This window comes from Ambystoma mexicanum, chromosome 7p (genome assembly GCF_040938575.1).
Source record: "Ambystoma mexicanum isolate Mex_15411 chromosome 7p, UKY_AmexF1_1, whole genome shotgun sequence".
Classification (NCBI taxonomy): domain Eukaryota; kingdom Metazoa; phylum Chordata; class Amphibia; order Caudata; family Ambystomatidae; genus Ambystoma; species Ambystoma mexicanum.
Genome location: NC_090939.1, coordinates 147,776,811 through 147,792,223, shown reverse-complemented (window position 1 = coordinate 147,792,223; position 15,413 = coordinate 147,776,811). Strand labels below are relative to the sequence as shown.

At 44.6% G+C, this 15,413-nt stretch overlaps 1 protein-coding gene across 19 annotated transcripts in view; it reads left to right on the top strand.

Moving 5' to 3' along the window:
* POU2F1 (POU class 2 homeobox 1) overlaps positions 1 to 15,413 on the top strand; it is a 1,344,877-nt gene that overhangs the window by 1,227,619 nt on the left and 101,845 nt on the right. For all 19 annotated transcript variants that reach the window (XM_069635947.1, XM_069635943.1, XM_069635944.1 and 16 more), the window contains one exon: positions 14,670 to 14,778. In XM_069635947.1, the coding sequence (XP_069492048.1) occupies positions 14,670 to 14,778 (109 nt within the window). The remainder of the gene's footprint in view (positions 1 to 14,669; positions 14,779 to 15,413) is intronic.

Here is a 15,413-nt window from a genome sequence, read left to right as displayed (position 1 = left end):
TCTTTGCTCTCGATCCAAAATAGTTCGTCTTGAGGCAAGCGATGTTCGTGTGCAGTACACAGGGTGTTGGTTTACGATAAAATAAGCTCTTCGGTGGCACTGATAATCGCATGGCTGTTCCAACAACAAGGCACTAGGCCACCACAACGGTATGTATTTTGCATCTAGCCATTAGTACCGCGTAAGGGCATACTTGTACTTGGCAATCGTCCCATAAAATGGTCAGGGTGGTAACGTTGTTCACGCGGAGAAGCAACTGGCGGTTGTAAAAGCCATCCGCCGGTGTCTGGTACTCGTGACACATACAATAATGAAGGATGTACCTGTTTTAAAAACATAAAAAATGAAATTAGTCTCACCATCAGATCTTTATTAAAATTATTCATTTTATATATTAGGTCGGGAAATTATTTCATAGCTAGGACAGTGCAACTGGGTATTATACGTCATTTCCAGTAACCCACCCCCTCTCTTCCGCCTTTTTCAGAGCCGCCTGAGCGCCAGTGGACCACTTCGTCACTGATATGATATAATATGGCATTTGCAACGCGCCTATACACAAGTGTTTCAAGGCGTGGCGAGGCAGGGAGGGGGGGGGACAAGGAGAAGACAGACAACGATCCTACTAGGCCAGGTGTCATTCAGATCGCGCAAGTGCAGGGGTAGGGGGAAGGTAAAAGTGCAAGGGGAAGGGGAGGGGGGAAGTGGAGTACAAGGTAAGTAGCATAAAATAATAAATACATAGGGCCAGCTGGTGGCGAGTGCAAGGTAAGTGCAGAACAAGTGCTGGGAAGGGGGGGCTGTAGGATACTGAGACAGTCCCCCAGTGCAGGGGTTGACAGGGAGGCAGTGCAGGTGGAGAGTGGAAGGGCCCAGGACCGAGGTCGCAGACAGTGGACCAGTTGTAGCAGGGGAGAGGGAGAGAGAAAGCAGAAGCAAAGAGGAAGGTTTTGAGGTGCTTCCGTAAAAGGAGATGGTTCTCCTCAAGATAGTCCGCGGTACAAAACAATATGCCACATAGAACGAACAAGTACAACTTAACCCGTCTTTAAAGCTACTGTATAGTAATTAAATTGCGGTATAAACTCATCTAAAGAGTTACTTACATTATATTTGCATTTTCCATTGTGTCTGTGCGTAGGGCAGCCCCGAAATACCACTTCTTCTATGCCGACGTTATTTCTTCTAATGAACGAACATTAAATGGCTTTCGTTTCTGAAATTATATTCATTATCGTTTCTTATGTTATTGCACCACACCCCCAAAAAGAAGTCTTTCGGGATGGTCCCGGCCTGTCAAGGTCAAATAACAATAGAACCTTATACTGAGTCGTGGGCCATTCCGGCACCCGAGCAAAAAATCAAAGCAGCTGACCTTCACTTTGAACGAGCACACATTCCTAGTTAGCTACATTCAGTGTAAGGCCACCTCACAGGACTTGAAATTTACACTCCATCTTTGCATTTTGTCTGCGTGCATTTGCAGCCCCAGAGAACCATAAATACGGAGACATTCTATATTTTTTGAAAAATGATTTATATTACTGTTTGGTTTAATTTAATGCGCAAATGAACAAGGGTGGAGAGACACATTGCATGTACACTGAACAATCACTTTTATTTACACATTACATAGATACACATATTCCATGGGCCTGCAACATGAGGAGACTCGAGAGAACAGACAATCAAATTACAATCATTTAAACCGTGATGTGTATTTCTCAATGAGCTCTGCTTTAGGTGGACATGGAACAGAGGCAATGTTGGGTGGCAATGCAGTTGTCCCCTGCACAGGTTCGTTCACAACTCCATGTATGTGCCTATCTAGGACATCAACAATAAGTCTCTCAATAAACTCATATTGCATATCCTCAAACACTGGTTTGATCACCCATTGTTTACTTCTTTTAGTGAAGGCCTTATTGTAGCGAAGCGTCCCTAAAGTTCCGTTCGTCCTACTTTGTTGACGGCCAACATTATGGTTATGTGCCAAGACCGCTAGAAGAGTCCGATTTATCATGCCCTCCATGCCAAAATGCAATCGTTTTGGCCTGTACTTTAGGCACATATTGTGGAACACCTCCAAATCTCCTGTGTGGCAGAATTCCGTGAGTCCCCTCAAATCTCTTGTTATAGTTTTATCAAATACAATCTTTTCAATGGCTTTGTGAGTGGGTGATGAAGGAATCAACCACTTCTTCTTCCGTGCCTCCTCTGTGGACAAATGGCCATGTTCACAATTGTGGAAATGTTGGTTTGTGGTCCAGCGGTGAACGTTGCTACAGTGTAGCATTACTGACCGCCATTTTTCCAGTAGAATTTCCAACGACCCTCCACATGTTTTTGAGCTCCACCAAAGATGGTTGCTGATTGACTTGGACCACTGTGAAATACCTTGCATATCTTTTTTTTTACCTGCAGCCGACATTTTTTTATTGATTGTTTTTGCAAGATGCCATACGTCAAATTGGTGATTTATATTTTTGTACTCTTCTCTCATTGTCTTGGCAATTGAAACGTGTCTGTCCGTGGCTATCAGGTCGATCACCATTCCCCGCGATTGTAGTTCTTGCAATGATGCTACAAAGCCAACTTTCTCCATGGCCACTGAGGATGTACTTTGTGACACCTGCACGACCACCGAACTCACAATTTTCTTACTTTCCATGTCCTGAAAGTGGTAGGTGCAGTACTTGGCTGAAAATCCTGGGCTGTCGCACTGTCCATCACCGGCTAGCCTGAACCGTTTGCCTGCGAATGTACTATCAATAGACATTTTTTCCATTCTCCAAGCTTCGCTAATGGCTGGAAATAGATAATCGGTTTGGTATTTGTAGAACTGAGTTTTCGCAATGAAATGGATTCCCACAAACTGAAAGAAATACTCTAATTTTTTAAAACTTGAACCACTAAAAAGTGCGGCCGCTGCACAAAGTAGATTGCCTGCTGGCAGTTGCCCCAGCATGGGTTGTGCAGACCATGAGAAAGGATGATATTTTGTACAGGTGGCATGTATTTTAAGGTTAGTGCCTCGAATTGCACAAGTCACATTAATCAATGGCTCCCCACATACTTCCCCATCAACCGAATGCCCACATTTCCTCCTAATAATAATATCAATCAAACAACTATCAAATACAATGAATTTGGCCTCTTTCCTTATACTGTCACTCTGCATCCCAGCTGGTTCGGCCTGTAACGTTGAGGACATGTCACTCACATGAAAGGTAGAATCTCTGATATCGTCTTCCGCTATGTTCAGTGATATTGATGGTGTTTCATTGTCGTCCACTTCATTCTCTTCCATTGCAACATCTGTTCCTTCTCTGGCGATGGGTGAATAAAACAATTTCTTCAACTTTCTCGCGGTCTTAGTTTTTGCGGGTGTGGATTCTGTGAATTGATCTCCGACTGCATCCGAACTACCAGGAGGACATTCACTATCAATGGCTGGTGGTGGTATAGCTCCGTTGTCAATCACTTCATATTCTTCCCATTGGCACGATGCATCTCCAGTCTCAAGTCCCTGCCAAAAGGTTTGACAAGCAACATCTCTCGTTCGCTTCACTGTCTGTGTAGAGCTAGTTCGTACACCCACTCGCAACTAGAGGACAGATTGGAAAAGGGATGTTCAGTTTAAACACAACTTACAGTATTGAACTATTAACAGTGAAAAACAACATAATATAGTGACCAGGACACTAACCTTCTTTTGCTTTCTTTTCTTTGAAACTTTCTTGCCTCGAACTTCAACATCAGGACGCTGTTGCTCCGACTCGTGTGTGCATGTCTCCACTTCCTCTTGCGCTGCAACGACTATATTTTCATAAGCACATCCATCACGCACTGACGCTCCTTCGACTCCCTGAAACATAGAACTTTCATTAGTATGTATAATAATATTGAAAACACAAAATGTACTTGGGGACCAATACCCACGTACATCTCAATAGCAAAACACGAATGAACGCTTTGTGTAGAACATTCAAACGACAATTATTCACGCATTGTTGATCTAGTTAGATGGAACTGTCAAGATCCATACCTCGGGCTCCGCATAGACTTCCATTGATGATATTATTGAAGATGACGCTTCAGCAACTCCCTGAAACACAGTAATTGCATTAGTATGGTTTTCTATTTTGTTAAAAAGAACATAAACTTTGTGCAGGCGTCAAAGGCTCATCTAAATAGACCTGTACAAATGATCAGTTGTCTAAAATAAATAATGGATATCTAAATATGATTCGATTTGCTCGATCGTTGGAAGTGTCACCACCCAGAGATCTGCATCAACTACTAGGGGTGATGTTCTTGTAGAAGAAGCTCCGTCATCTCCCTGAAACATAGTACTTGCGTTAATAAAGAAGGAAGTATAGCGGATGTAATCACGTCATATGATCTCGCTTGATCGAACTGTCAGTATCCATACCTCGAAATGCATAAGAACATCAAGGGACGCTGTAACTGCGGTGCACACTTCTGCAAGCTGTTGCGCCGCCCCGTAACTGCATGCTCCCCCTTCTTCTTGGACTAATGCTCCATCGACTCCCTGAAACATAGGACTTTCATTAGTAATGAACACAATATTGAAAAAAGAAGACACATAGGAGGGCGACGACAGAAGGACATATCAATGGCTAAAAACGAAAGAAACATTGTGTGTAACAATCACGCTACAAGAATGCAAGATCTGATGATCTCCATCGATGGAACTGTCCGGAAACGTACCTCGAGCATCTGAGTGACATCAACGGTTGTCGTCAATGCGTTGGACTCCTCAGCATCTCCCTGAAAGACAGTACTTGCATTATTTTGGATAACAATAATTATAACTGAAAATAAAGACTAGAGGACGAGTACTAGGGTGTACCATTAGGTAAAATAATTACACGATAAATTAAAACTATTGATTTACATGCCTAAAACAAGTCAGTGGCAGAATAGCTAAGTAAGATTACCCGATAGGCGCTTGAAGTGGCTGATGACTGCAATAACGACACGGATGGAGAATCTTCCGCCTTCATATTGAGTGGATACATAAATGGGGAAATTATTGTTAGCTAATGCTACACACTACCGCAAGGCCGAGAGCTAAATCCGTAAACTTGACTCACCAGTGGAGGGATGTGGACGAATAGAGTGGGAATAGCGGTTGAGAGCAATTTTCGCTTCGCTCGCGGTGTGTTCTTCTTTATTAGCAATGATGTGGAGTACATGTCTGAGCTAAAGTGCCTGCTGCAGATGCGGTATCGATCACCCCTCTTGTCCGCAAAGACTTCTAGGACTCTACTTTCAAGCTCAGACGGTGGATATCCGCAATATCGGACCCATTCTCTTATCTGATCTATTGTCTTAGGGAAAACATGCATTATAGTACCTTCAGATTTTTTATGGGTCTTCGAAGGGCAACCGTCAATGGAACAGGCAGGCATTGTGGAAAGTTCTGAAAAGTAAAGATCAACAATTCTCTAGGAATACCAATGTGTTAAAAAATTAAATGACACATAAAAGGTTCAATGCAAGGTTCGTTTTGGTTCTTGGAACTATACACGTTATTCACATGCGGATAAGTATTTGAATAACTTTAAAAAAATAGAAAAATAATTTGACTAAACTCAGAACATGTGACTAGTTCCTTGCATGTACTGTCTTGAACGAAAAGAAAACATGGATGCAATTTGATGACTACTAGCAAATAGATATAAATTAAAAAATTGGACGCAAAATGATTATGGTACATGGCCTTACCTTGACGAACAAACAGTTAGATGCAAGGATCAGAGTAGTTTCTTGTCGTAGAACAGGGAGCAGTTCACAGGTTGCAAACTGACGAGTTTGCTCGAAGTGGTCACGGAAGTTCACAGAGACGAAGAGCAGATAACCAGCACCTTCACGGGTTGACTAGCAAAGCGCAAAGAAGTTCTCATTAGAAATATGAAGTGGGTTATAAAGAATTCGAAACAGGGGTGTGTTTGTGAATGAATGACGTGTATATGTCGTGGCATTATGCGGTTTGCAGGGGGGCGTCCAGCGTGAGGGGGGATGCTTGGCAGGAGACACGGGGTCTGGAAGTAGACATGGGAACAACAACCCATGCTCTATAGACCACTTTGAAGTGTACATGGTCTTTGGCACCTCTTGGCCTTTATCGCTCCCTGACAGCTCCACTTGCCAGCGCAAGTACCCCGGTGCGAACTGCCTTTGATAGGGCGGGGGGTGGATTGGGGCGGTGGTCGTGCAGACAAGACTCGTTTGCCGCAGGGCCTCACCAAGGAGAGGCCATCTAACTGCATGTAAGAGGCAGGCTGCAGGATCTAGTACATGGAAGGCAGGGGGGTGAGTTTATAAATACCTCACCCTCCCAGGAGAATATATGGGTGCAGTTCACCCTGGAGACCCTGGATGTCTAGGCAGTTAGTCAGCAGCAGGCTGGCCTGTGGTGGCAAGGCGGCACGGGCCAGAGGGAGTCATCTCTGTACCCAGTGCCCAAAAGGATGATTTATTATGATCAACCATATTGATTATTTACCTATAACCATGTTTTGTATCAATAAAATCCAACAGCCTTTTATTGCCAACGCTTGAACAAAGTGGTGTGGTAAGTATTTTTGGGGGAGGAGGCAAGGCCGGGAGGCTTGATGCCAACCCGCAAAATAACATATGTATGTCTGCTGCATATGGGTTCAACGGTTATGTGGATTGAAGGTGGGCGGCCAGCGTGAGGGAGGATGCTGGCCGGAGACATGTGGTGTGACAAGACAAGGCACAGGAAGACTATTCAATGGAGACACACTAGATTCATTTAAAAAATCAAAACAACCATTGTTAAAATATATGTTGGGTTTTATTTTAGATCTTAATTTCAATTGAACATAAATAATAAACATTACACATTGTAAAGTTCCGGTTGCAGCACATCCAGGGAAAATCCGCGGTATTGTCCACTGTCGCTGGGGAAATGTTGTCTAATGGCAAGTACCGCACAGGCAGGTATTACTCTCCGAACGCGGTGTCCGAGCCTCCCGTGAAGCCACCAAGTGAAGCAACGATAGGCCACCAGCCTGTACCACCTGTGAAAATGAAAGATGCAAACTGTATTAAAATGACAAAACTTTCTTATCAATGTCGATTCAGGTAAAAAATGTCATTCTGCTTTGAAAAAAATTCTATCTAGAAAATGCACAATATGGAACCAATTTACATGCGTTCGAATGATATGTAGATGTAATTTTATATGTGGGAGACGACCATGAAATAGTAGTGGCATCACTGACATCACAACCAGAGTATACTTACTCGTTACTCGGATTACGCGGACGAACAGTGCCGCGAAGTTCGTGCATAAGCACCATCATCATCCTCAACACGGTCCGTGAGAGGCAGGCTTCCCTGAACTCTGGCAGCTCGGTGATGCATTGCGGACTTGGCTCGCCTTCCGAAATGTAGGCCAAGCACCCGGAATTTTCACGGCAGCAGCAGTTCTCCTCCTCAGTTGGCATTAGCTCGCACCGATTGCACGTGCACCAGGTGGAGACGCCGTCCATGCGACATGGTCCAGGCTCTTCATCCGTTGACTGGTCCTCCCAACTGCCGTCCGAATCCCCATCGTTTTCGCGTGCTTGCCTTTCCAGTAGTTCCTCCTCGGTGTACTCGGGCTCGTACATATAAGGCATTATTGTAGCCATTGTGTGGTAAAGAAAGTAAAATAATTTACAGAGATGGTACAGGTGTTCACAAGGCCTAGAAGCGGCGAAGGTAGCGGACCAGAGCACGGAAACGAGTCACAGAATACTCAAAGTAACACAGAGAGAGTAATGGAATCGAAAATCTGCTGCTGTGTGTTGTGAAACGGTGTGTTTATACTTATTGAGGAAAGAGGCGTCCTGCCATTTCCATGGCGACACTTCATTAGCTGAGGCGCAGCGATTGTTGACACGAAACGTGCTTTGGCGTTGGGAAATGGGCGGTACGCGTCTGCTGATGTCAGGCTCAGGGGCGGGGGATTTGATTTAGTGCCGCAAACGCAGGAGAGCCAGGTCGATGGGGGGAAATGATAGGATTATCACAAAATGGCGGCTGATTTCGAGTGCGTTAGTGGACGAAAAGTCGGGTAAGGTCCATAGGAAAGTTTACTACGATCTATCGATTTATGCTTAAAAACACATGGCCGAACCGTAGGGACAATAAAAAAAAGTCCCGGAACTATCCTTTAAGCTCTCCGCGCAGGCCTCGATGAAACAATGTGATCCTTTTGTTTTCTGGCCATCCAGTTTCCACAACCAGTCTATTAAAGGTGGCAACGTAGGACAGGAGATCCTGATTACCTTGTCGTAAGGATAGCAGTTCGTTATCAAGGGCCTGTCCTTGAGAGTGTCGAGCAAACAATCTTTCCATGCTGGCCTGGAAGCCCTGAAAATCCTGGAGAATGGGATCATCCTGATTTACCAATGGAATAGACCAATCGGCAGCACTGCCACTGAGGTAAGATAGTATAAAGGCTACCTTGGTCTGGTCGTTAGGGAAGGCCCCGGGTCTGCATAGAAAGTGTAAACAACATTGGTTCATAAAGACGGCATATTTCTTGGGATCCCCCGCAAAACGTTCAGGCGGGGCCAAAGGCATGTGTCCAGGTAGATTGATTTGTACCGGGTTATTCAAACCCATTGATGTGGAAGTACCTCCGGAATTAGGTAAAGGAGTGTCCCCTGCCTGGGCCTGCAATAACCTTTTGGCCAGGTCATCTGTTCTTTCCTTGGATAGGATCAGTTCTCTCCTGGCGGGCTGAGTGCACTTCTGCCCGTAATTCCCCCAAAAGCTGGGCCAGCTGATCTGTCTCGGAACTCTCCATAGCGCCCGGGTGGGAAATTGTGGGTAGGCTTCGCGTTCTGTCACGCTCACCTGATTCCCACGGAGGCGCAGGTCTGGCTTCGAGTGCTGATGCTTCTTCAATGGTGAAGCGCAGGACTCTGAAGATGGACAGGAAGGGCCCCTCTACTCTGGCTTTTCTGGCTCGCAGGATTATTCCCCTGTGCGTGAAAAGGGAGTATTACCTACTGACGGAATAATGCTCAAGCCTCCCACTCCCTTCCAACCCTCCACGATACCCTTCCACGATTCCCCGTGAAGTCTCACCTTAGGGTCTGGAAGGATGAGTTCTCCATCCTGCTTCTGATGCAGGGGCGCGTTGAAACCCAGTTACTTCACTGGATTGAGGTTTGATGGGAGTTCAAAATAAGCTTGACTATTCAGGTGAGGCGCTGTAAGAGTTCTGTTGCAAGTTCAAAAGTTCAAGCTTAATAATAATGTTCATTGTCTTATTGCAGCAAGCGCTAATGCTTATGTCTTTTTCCCCTTAGGGGCCGGGGTTCGGAATGCTGGAGATATGGCGCCGACCCGAAGTGAAACGTGCAGTTCCAGTAAATGACAGGTAAGTTCTGGATGAGCGTTCAGGTAATGTCTTTGCATTCGCTCATTCAATGTCTTTGTCTTTTTTCCCTATAGGGGCCGGGGTCCGGAATGCCAGGAAGCGGCAGGACCCGAAATGAAATGGGAATGACCCAAAAGGTAAGTCTTAGAAAGAAACTGAGCTTTTCCTATTTCCCTTCCTTCTCTCACCTTGTTTTCTTGTCTTTTCTCTCTAGGCTCTGGGAAGTGGGTGCGGATCCGGATGATCACTGCTGAAGATGGAGGCGCCCAGGAAAGGTGAGTGAAATGCAGCGATCGAAGCGAAATGCTTTTAAAATGATGTCTTCCCTTTCAGGATCATCGGTGTGATGTCTCCGTGATGCAGCTTTAGCAGGTAAGGTCTTCTTTCTCCCCAATTCTCTCTTATCTCCCTTTGCAGGCGACCCAGGATGCTGACAGGCGTGGCTGAAGTCCAGATGCAGGAGCTGACACAGTGAGCGTCCAGCTGCGAGGAGCAGAACAACGCGAAGCGTGAGTTGCTGATCGGGCGTGGTTTAAATAGCTTTGGAAGAAGTTCCAGGTATGTATCCTTCCACCGATCAGGTATGTATCCTTCCCCGACCACACCCAGGTGGAAAGTAGTCCCACAGGTAAAGTAGTTCCATTCAGGCCTCAAGAGGGCCTGGATGTAGCAGCATGGTCTGCCTCAGGTAAGTGCACATTAAAACACTTGAACACATGTGTAGCTTTATGAGCCTGGCGCCTAAGGCGCCAGGACAGGGGTCCAACATGAGCCTGGCGCCTAAGGCGCCAGGACTGTGTCCAAAGGGCCCCAGCTTGGGCCCGCTGGCACTTCCCTGGGGGGAATGATGCCTGCCTCTGGGGTTGCTGGGTTGGACCTGGCTTCTTGGAGGTAGGCATCATGACATCATAAGGATAAGCTGGTTTTACGGACACACCCTAGGTTCTCACCCAAGTTTATTTCTAAATTCCATGTAAACCAGTCCATCGAGCTTCCAGCTGTCTTCCAAAACCCACAAAGCTCGGCTGAGGTTTAAACTACACACCGTAGATGTGCGTAGGGCGGTCCTTTACTACGTAAACAAGACCAGACGGCTTAGGAAAACAGATCAACTGTTTGTCTCCGTAGCCACAGGCAAAGAGGGAGATCGCGTCTCTAAGGGTGCCATCTCCAAGTGGATTGTCAACTGTATCCTGTTGTCTTACTCTCTTTCTGACAAAACTTTGCCTTTTTTACGCCCAGAGCCCACTCGACAAGAGGCATTGGGGCCACTCTGGCTTTCATTGCAAATGTTCCCCTTGACACCATTTGCAAAGCAGCTACTTGGAGCTCTATTCACACTTTTACTCAGCACTACTGCATTGACACCCATTCCAAGACAGATACTCAAGTGGGACAAGCGGTTCTAAGACATTTATTTGCTCATGACCCTTCTCAAATCCCACCTCCTTCTAACACTGCTCGCTAATCTATGCACAGCATGTGATCTAAGCAGATTCCACAAGCCTCAAAAGGGATACCTTACTCACCGTAATCGTATTTCTGATGCTTGTATCTGCTTAGATTCACATGCGACCCACCCTTCCTCCCCTCTGAGAGAAGGCGCATGGATGCTTGTAGTCTTATCTTATTTATCTTCTATCTGCTTGGATCATCTGTACTCACGCTACTCCTCATGCTACCTCATGTCAGAAAAAATACAATCTGAGGGTCCTAGACGCGTGAGGGATCATGGGTACAGTGGACGTCACACTAGGGATAGTATTACTGGCACGCCCTGTGTCGACGCCCATTTTCGAGTTTCGAAAAACAAACTGTAATACTCTGCAGCGTCCATATGTATGAACCATATGTATGCTACAATATCTTTGTACCAAGCTACAGTCCTCTATCCCTCCTAAAATGAGCCTGGCTGCTCTGTCTACGCTACCAAATAATCAAATGGTAAAGCCTTATACTAACAGTGGGGTTTTGTAAAGCCCTTAGTTGGACTTTAATAGTGTTCGTTAGGACAGCTTTTCTAAACTGTATCATACCTGTCTGCTCAACTAGCACACACAGAGGATATTTAACTCTAACCTGTCTGCACAGCTACCACTTAGCAGGGATGCTTTTTCCTAATCTGCATGCACACCTAGCGGATCACCTAATTTTAATCCATCTGCACAAGTCGCACACAACTGGGCTGTTCCATCATTACACTCAGATTGCGTATTCACGAAGTACCTAGCTTTCCCACAACAACTGTTCGCATACCTAGCACATAAGTGGGCTTTTTCTTCCGATCTAACTGCACACCTCCCACTGGACTGTTCCATCATAAACTACCCGAGTACCGAGCACATAGCTAGGCTGCTTCACTGCAATATGTCTGCCTATACAGCTGAGCAGTTCCATTTAAAAACCTTCAAATTAACAAGCACATAGTTGAGTTCGCCATCATAGCTGTCTGTATACCGAACACAATGCTCATGAAACTACTGAACAGATAAATCTCTGAATGTTACGTACAATCTGGCTACCAGGATGTGCCTAACAGTCTTCACAAGTTTGTTAACAAGGACTAGAACACTATACTAGCACTTTATGGTCGAAGTACTGTAACATTATTTTATATTTGTGTTATTTCAGATGTAATGTTTTTTGATATATGTGTATGTCTTATATGTGATATGCTGAACTCCTGTGTCTGGCAAATTCCCCTGGTGCAGTTATTTATGATTTAACACATGAGTAAATAAACGTTGATGGTTGACTAATAACCAATTGCTGTGTCAGATCTAGTGTAACTACTTGCACTAGCAGCATAGGAGGTTTTACTGTTTTTGCCTGATGGTCTGAGGCCATGGTTAGAGACCTAGCTGCCACTTGCAGAAGAGGGGCAGGAGAGGAGGGTCCCAGCTTTCGATATCCGTCAAGCAGCCAAGTGGGCTTTGCTGCACACGTTTGCTAAACATTACTACCTGGATTCCCTGTCAGGACAGAAAGCTTGCTTTGGCCAAGCAGTCCTCGAGAATCTACTGGTGTAGGTGGTGGTTTTCTTGCTCCTTAATACCACAGATTTCTGTATCCATAGTAATGGGAGCCTATCTAAGATGAGGAATCTGTGAGAATGGAATCCATTGGAAGAATACGTTACTTGCCTCTGGTAATGTTCTTTATGATGGATAAGTCCTTCCTCCAATATATTCCTCAACTCCCTCCTAACCTGCCATGGCAGATATCTCGACACTGTTGAGTGCTAGAGAAAAGGCAGAACTGAGGTCACAGGCCTGTGACAACTTGTCATATTCTGGCCATGGCATCATGTCCAGCATCTGGAGCCGCGCTGTGAGCCCTCGTAGCTGAAAAAGATTCAGAAAACATCCAGCGCTGGAGATAGAGTATCTAAGAAGAGGAATGTGGGAGGAAAGACTAATCCACCAGCAAGAAAAGTGAGAAAGATAAGAAATGTGCTCATCATTTTTGCGTTTAATTTAATAATTCCTTTCAAATATAATTTTATTACCGAAGCCCAGTTTTTAGGGAGTTTCACTCCTTCATTTTATCTATTTGTATTTTTACCTATATCCCACCATAAATGTTTGGATGCAGGAGCGGTTTTGTTGCACAAGCGCTTTATGATAAGTCGCATTATGTAATGCTGTTAAATTGCCCTCTCTCCCCTGTTGCCTTCCTGCCCCCTGCTATCTCTGCTTCCCTCACTGTGATGTGTACTTCCTCATTTGACTTGTAAAGTGGTCCGTTGCTTCTCAAAGCTAGGTTTGCACTCATTAAATACTCCAATAATAATGAGGATATATAATATCCTGTTTTGTTTATGCGTATTTGCATTGTCGGGTAGCTTTGTACAAGGTCCACAAGGGCTGTGAATCTGAAGGAAGGTGAGATGTAGCACTCGACACACAGCCAAATAATTAAATGGTACACCTTAGTGGAACTCATTTCAATATAAGGGTCACATTGTCCAATGTTGACTGGCAAAAGCAGACTTGCAAACTTTCTGAACCCAAGATTTCCCTGACGCATTATATTAACAGGACACAGTAACTTTAGCCCAAGTTGAGAATGTTATACGCGACTGGATTATACAGGCCTCAAACTACAGGCAGCTCTTTCCGGGGCATTGCTTCCAGAGGAACCACATACCAAAACCCACCCTCATTTTTCTGTACCCTAGTTCTGCCAAGTTTTTCAGCCTATTGAACATGGCCAGTTAGGGTCTATGAAATATGTAGAAGAGGATATGCTTTCCTGTTCCATTGGACATCGCTTAAACACACATAGACAGTGCAGGAATGCCTCAAAGCATGTGCCAAACGTGCCAGACAGCCTCTGCATAGAAGCCTTAGAATGGACAGTTGCTCTCCTAGAGTTGTGTCCTTGATGTGAATGTCTCCTTTGACTGAGTGAGCCTGCCATGATTTATATTACAACCTTACCTCTAATTCTCAGATTCTTCATTACAGTGATATATTTACCAATTCAATACATACAACTGTAACACTCGTTCTCTTCTCTACCCCAGTCCATTCTGTCAAACTCTCCTTGTGTGTCCCCCAAACACTCATTCTGCATACATACACCATTCTTAGCACTGACACCTCTACCAGGGGACTTGTCGTTACTAGAACCCTATGCAGCTATCAGAAGGAAGGAGCGTGATATGATTATCTGATTAGTTTTGTAGCCCCCCACAAATCCAGAGAAATTATCACAGTGATCACGATCACCCTTAGGTGTTCATGGCCCTACATGTTGTGAGTTAAGTCTGTCTGTTTTTGTTTTCATGACTTTTAAAACTCTTCCCCTCTCTCCATGAGTCAGTTTCCTTTTCATCCCGCAGACCATGGTCTCCTTGCCAACCTTGGGGTGGTCACAATTCATCTCTTCACAGCAAGGCTTGGCACTTTAAGATCACTAAGTTGGTGATGTGCACAGTTTAAAAGACAAATAACATAACGTACCTGTGCAAGAGCTTGAAGTCGCTGCATTGTAAGAATCCGACATCTAAGGGTTGAAAATATGCACTCTTTGCCCACATGCCTTAGGTCATTGTATCTCATTGAAGCAGAGAATTGGATTCTCTAGCGTTTATATAGACTACAAAATTAGGCGTACGATATCCTACGTTAACTGGAATAACTTTGCACAGTGTTAATGAAAAACCCATTCCAAATGTGTGAAAACGATTGTGTTTTGCATCAGCTTTCTGAAATGTTATTTTTTCCTTTAGGTGGCCACCACCCCAAGCCTCGTGACAAGTAGTGCAACCACAACACTCACAGTCAACCCAGTGCTCCCTCTAACAAGTGCTGCTGCTATAACCAATTTCCCTGTCCCAGGTAAGATCTTGGCTTGTTTATCTATTTAAGTGACTTTTAATCTTTGCTTGATTCTCATTCCTAGATAGTTTTATATGGCAGTTTTTTTTTTTCTTCATGTGTGATTCTGGTTAAACACACTCTGTTAAAGTACCCCCAGTATCTGTAGAGCATCTTGAACTGCTTTCACTTTGTTTCATAGCGACAAATGCTACCTGCCATATTCCCTCTTCCTTGTTGTCATAATGCTCTACCACAGCACTAATTCGTTTTTTAGTGAACCAGGTTGTTTCTGGATATTTAGGGTTCAGACAGAGTCTGCTCATGATTTACTTGAGTGTTTTTCGACCGCTATCCTCTTTAATTTTTGTTAATTTGTTAATTATCATTGTTACCAGGAACTTCACATTGTCGTAATTAGTCATGATAGGTAGGTGACGCATTAGTTCTTTGCCCAATTCAGGGCAGGTTTAAGAAGAGACAATGGAACACGGTCAGAGAGTCTTGCTTTTCAGGACAGAATACATAGATTTATGCAAGGCTATATGTTTGTTGGTTTGAGGGACATCCTCGACTGTTTATACAAATATTCTTTGGGGAGCCTTGTTGAGGGGAGGGATGAATCTCACTCTGTTATTCGGGCCCTTCATGTAAAT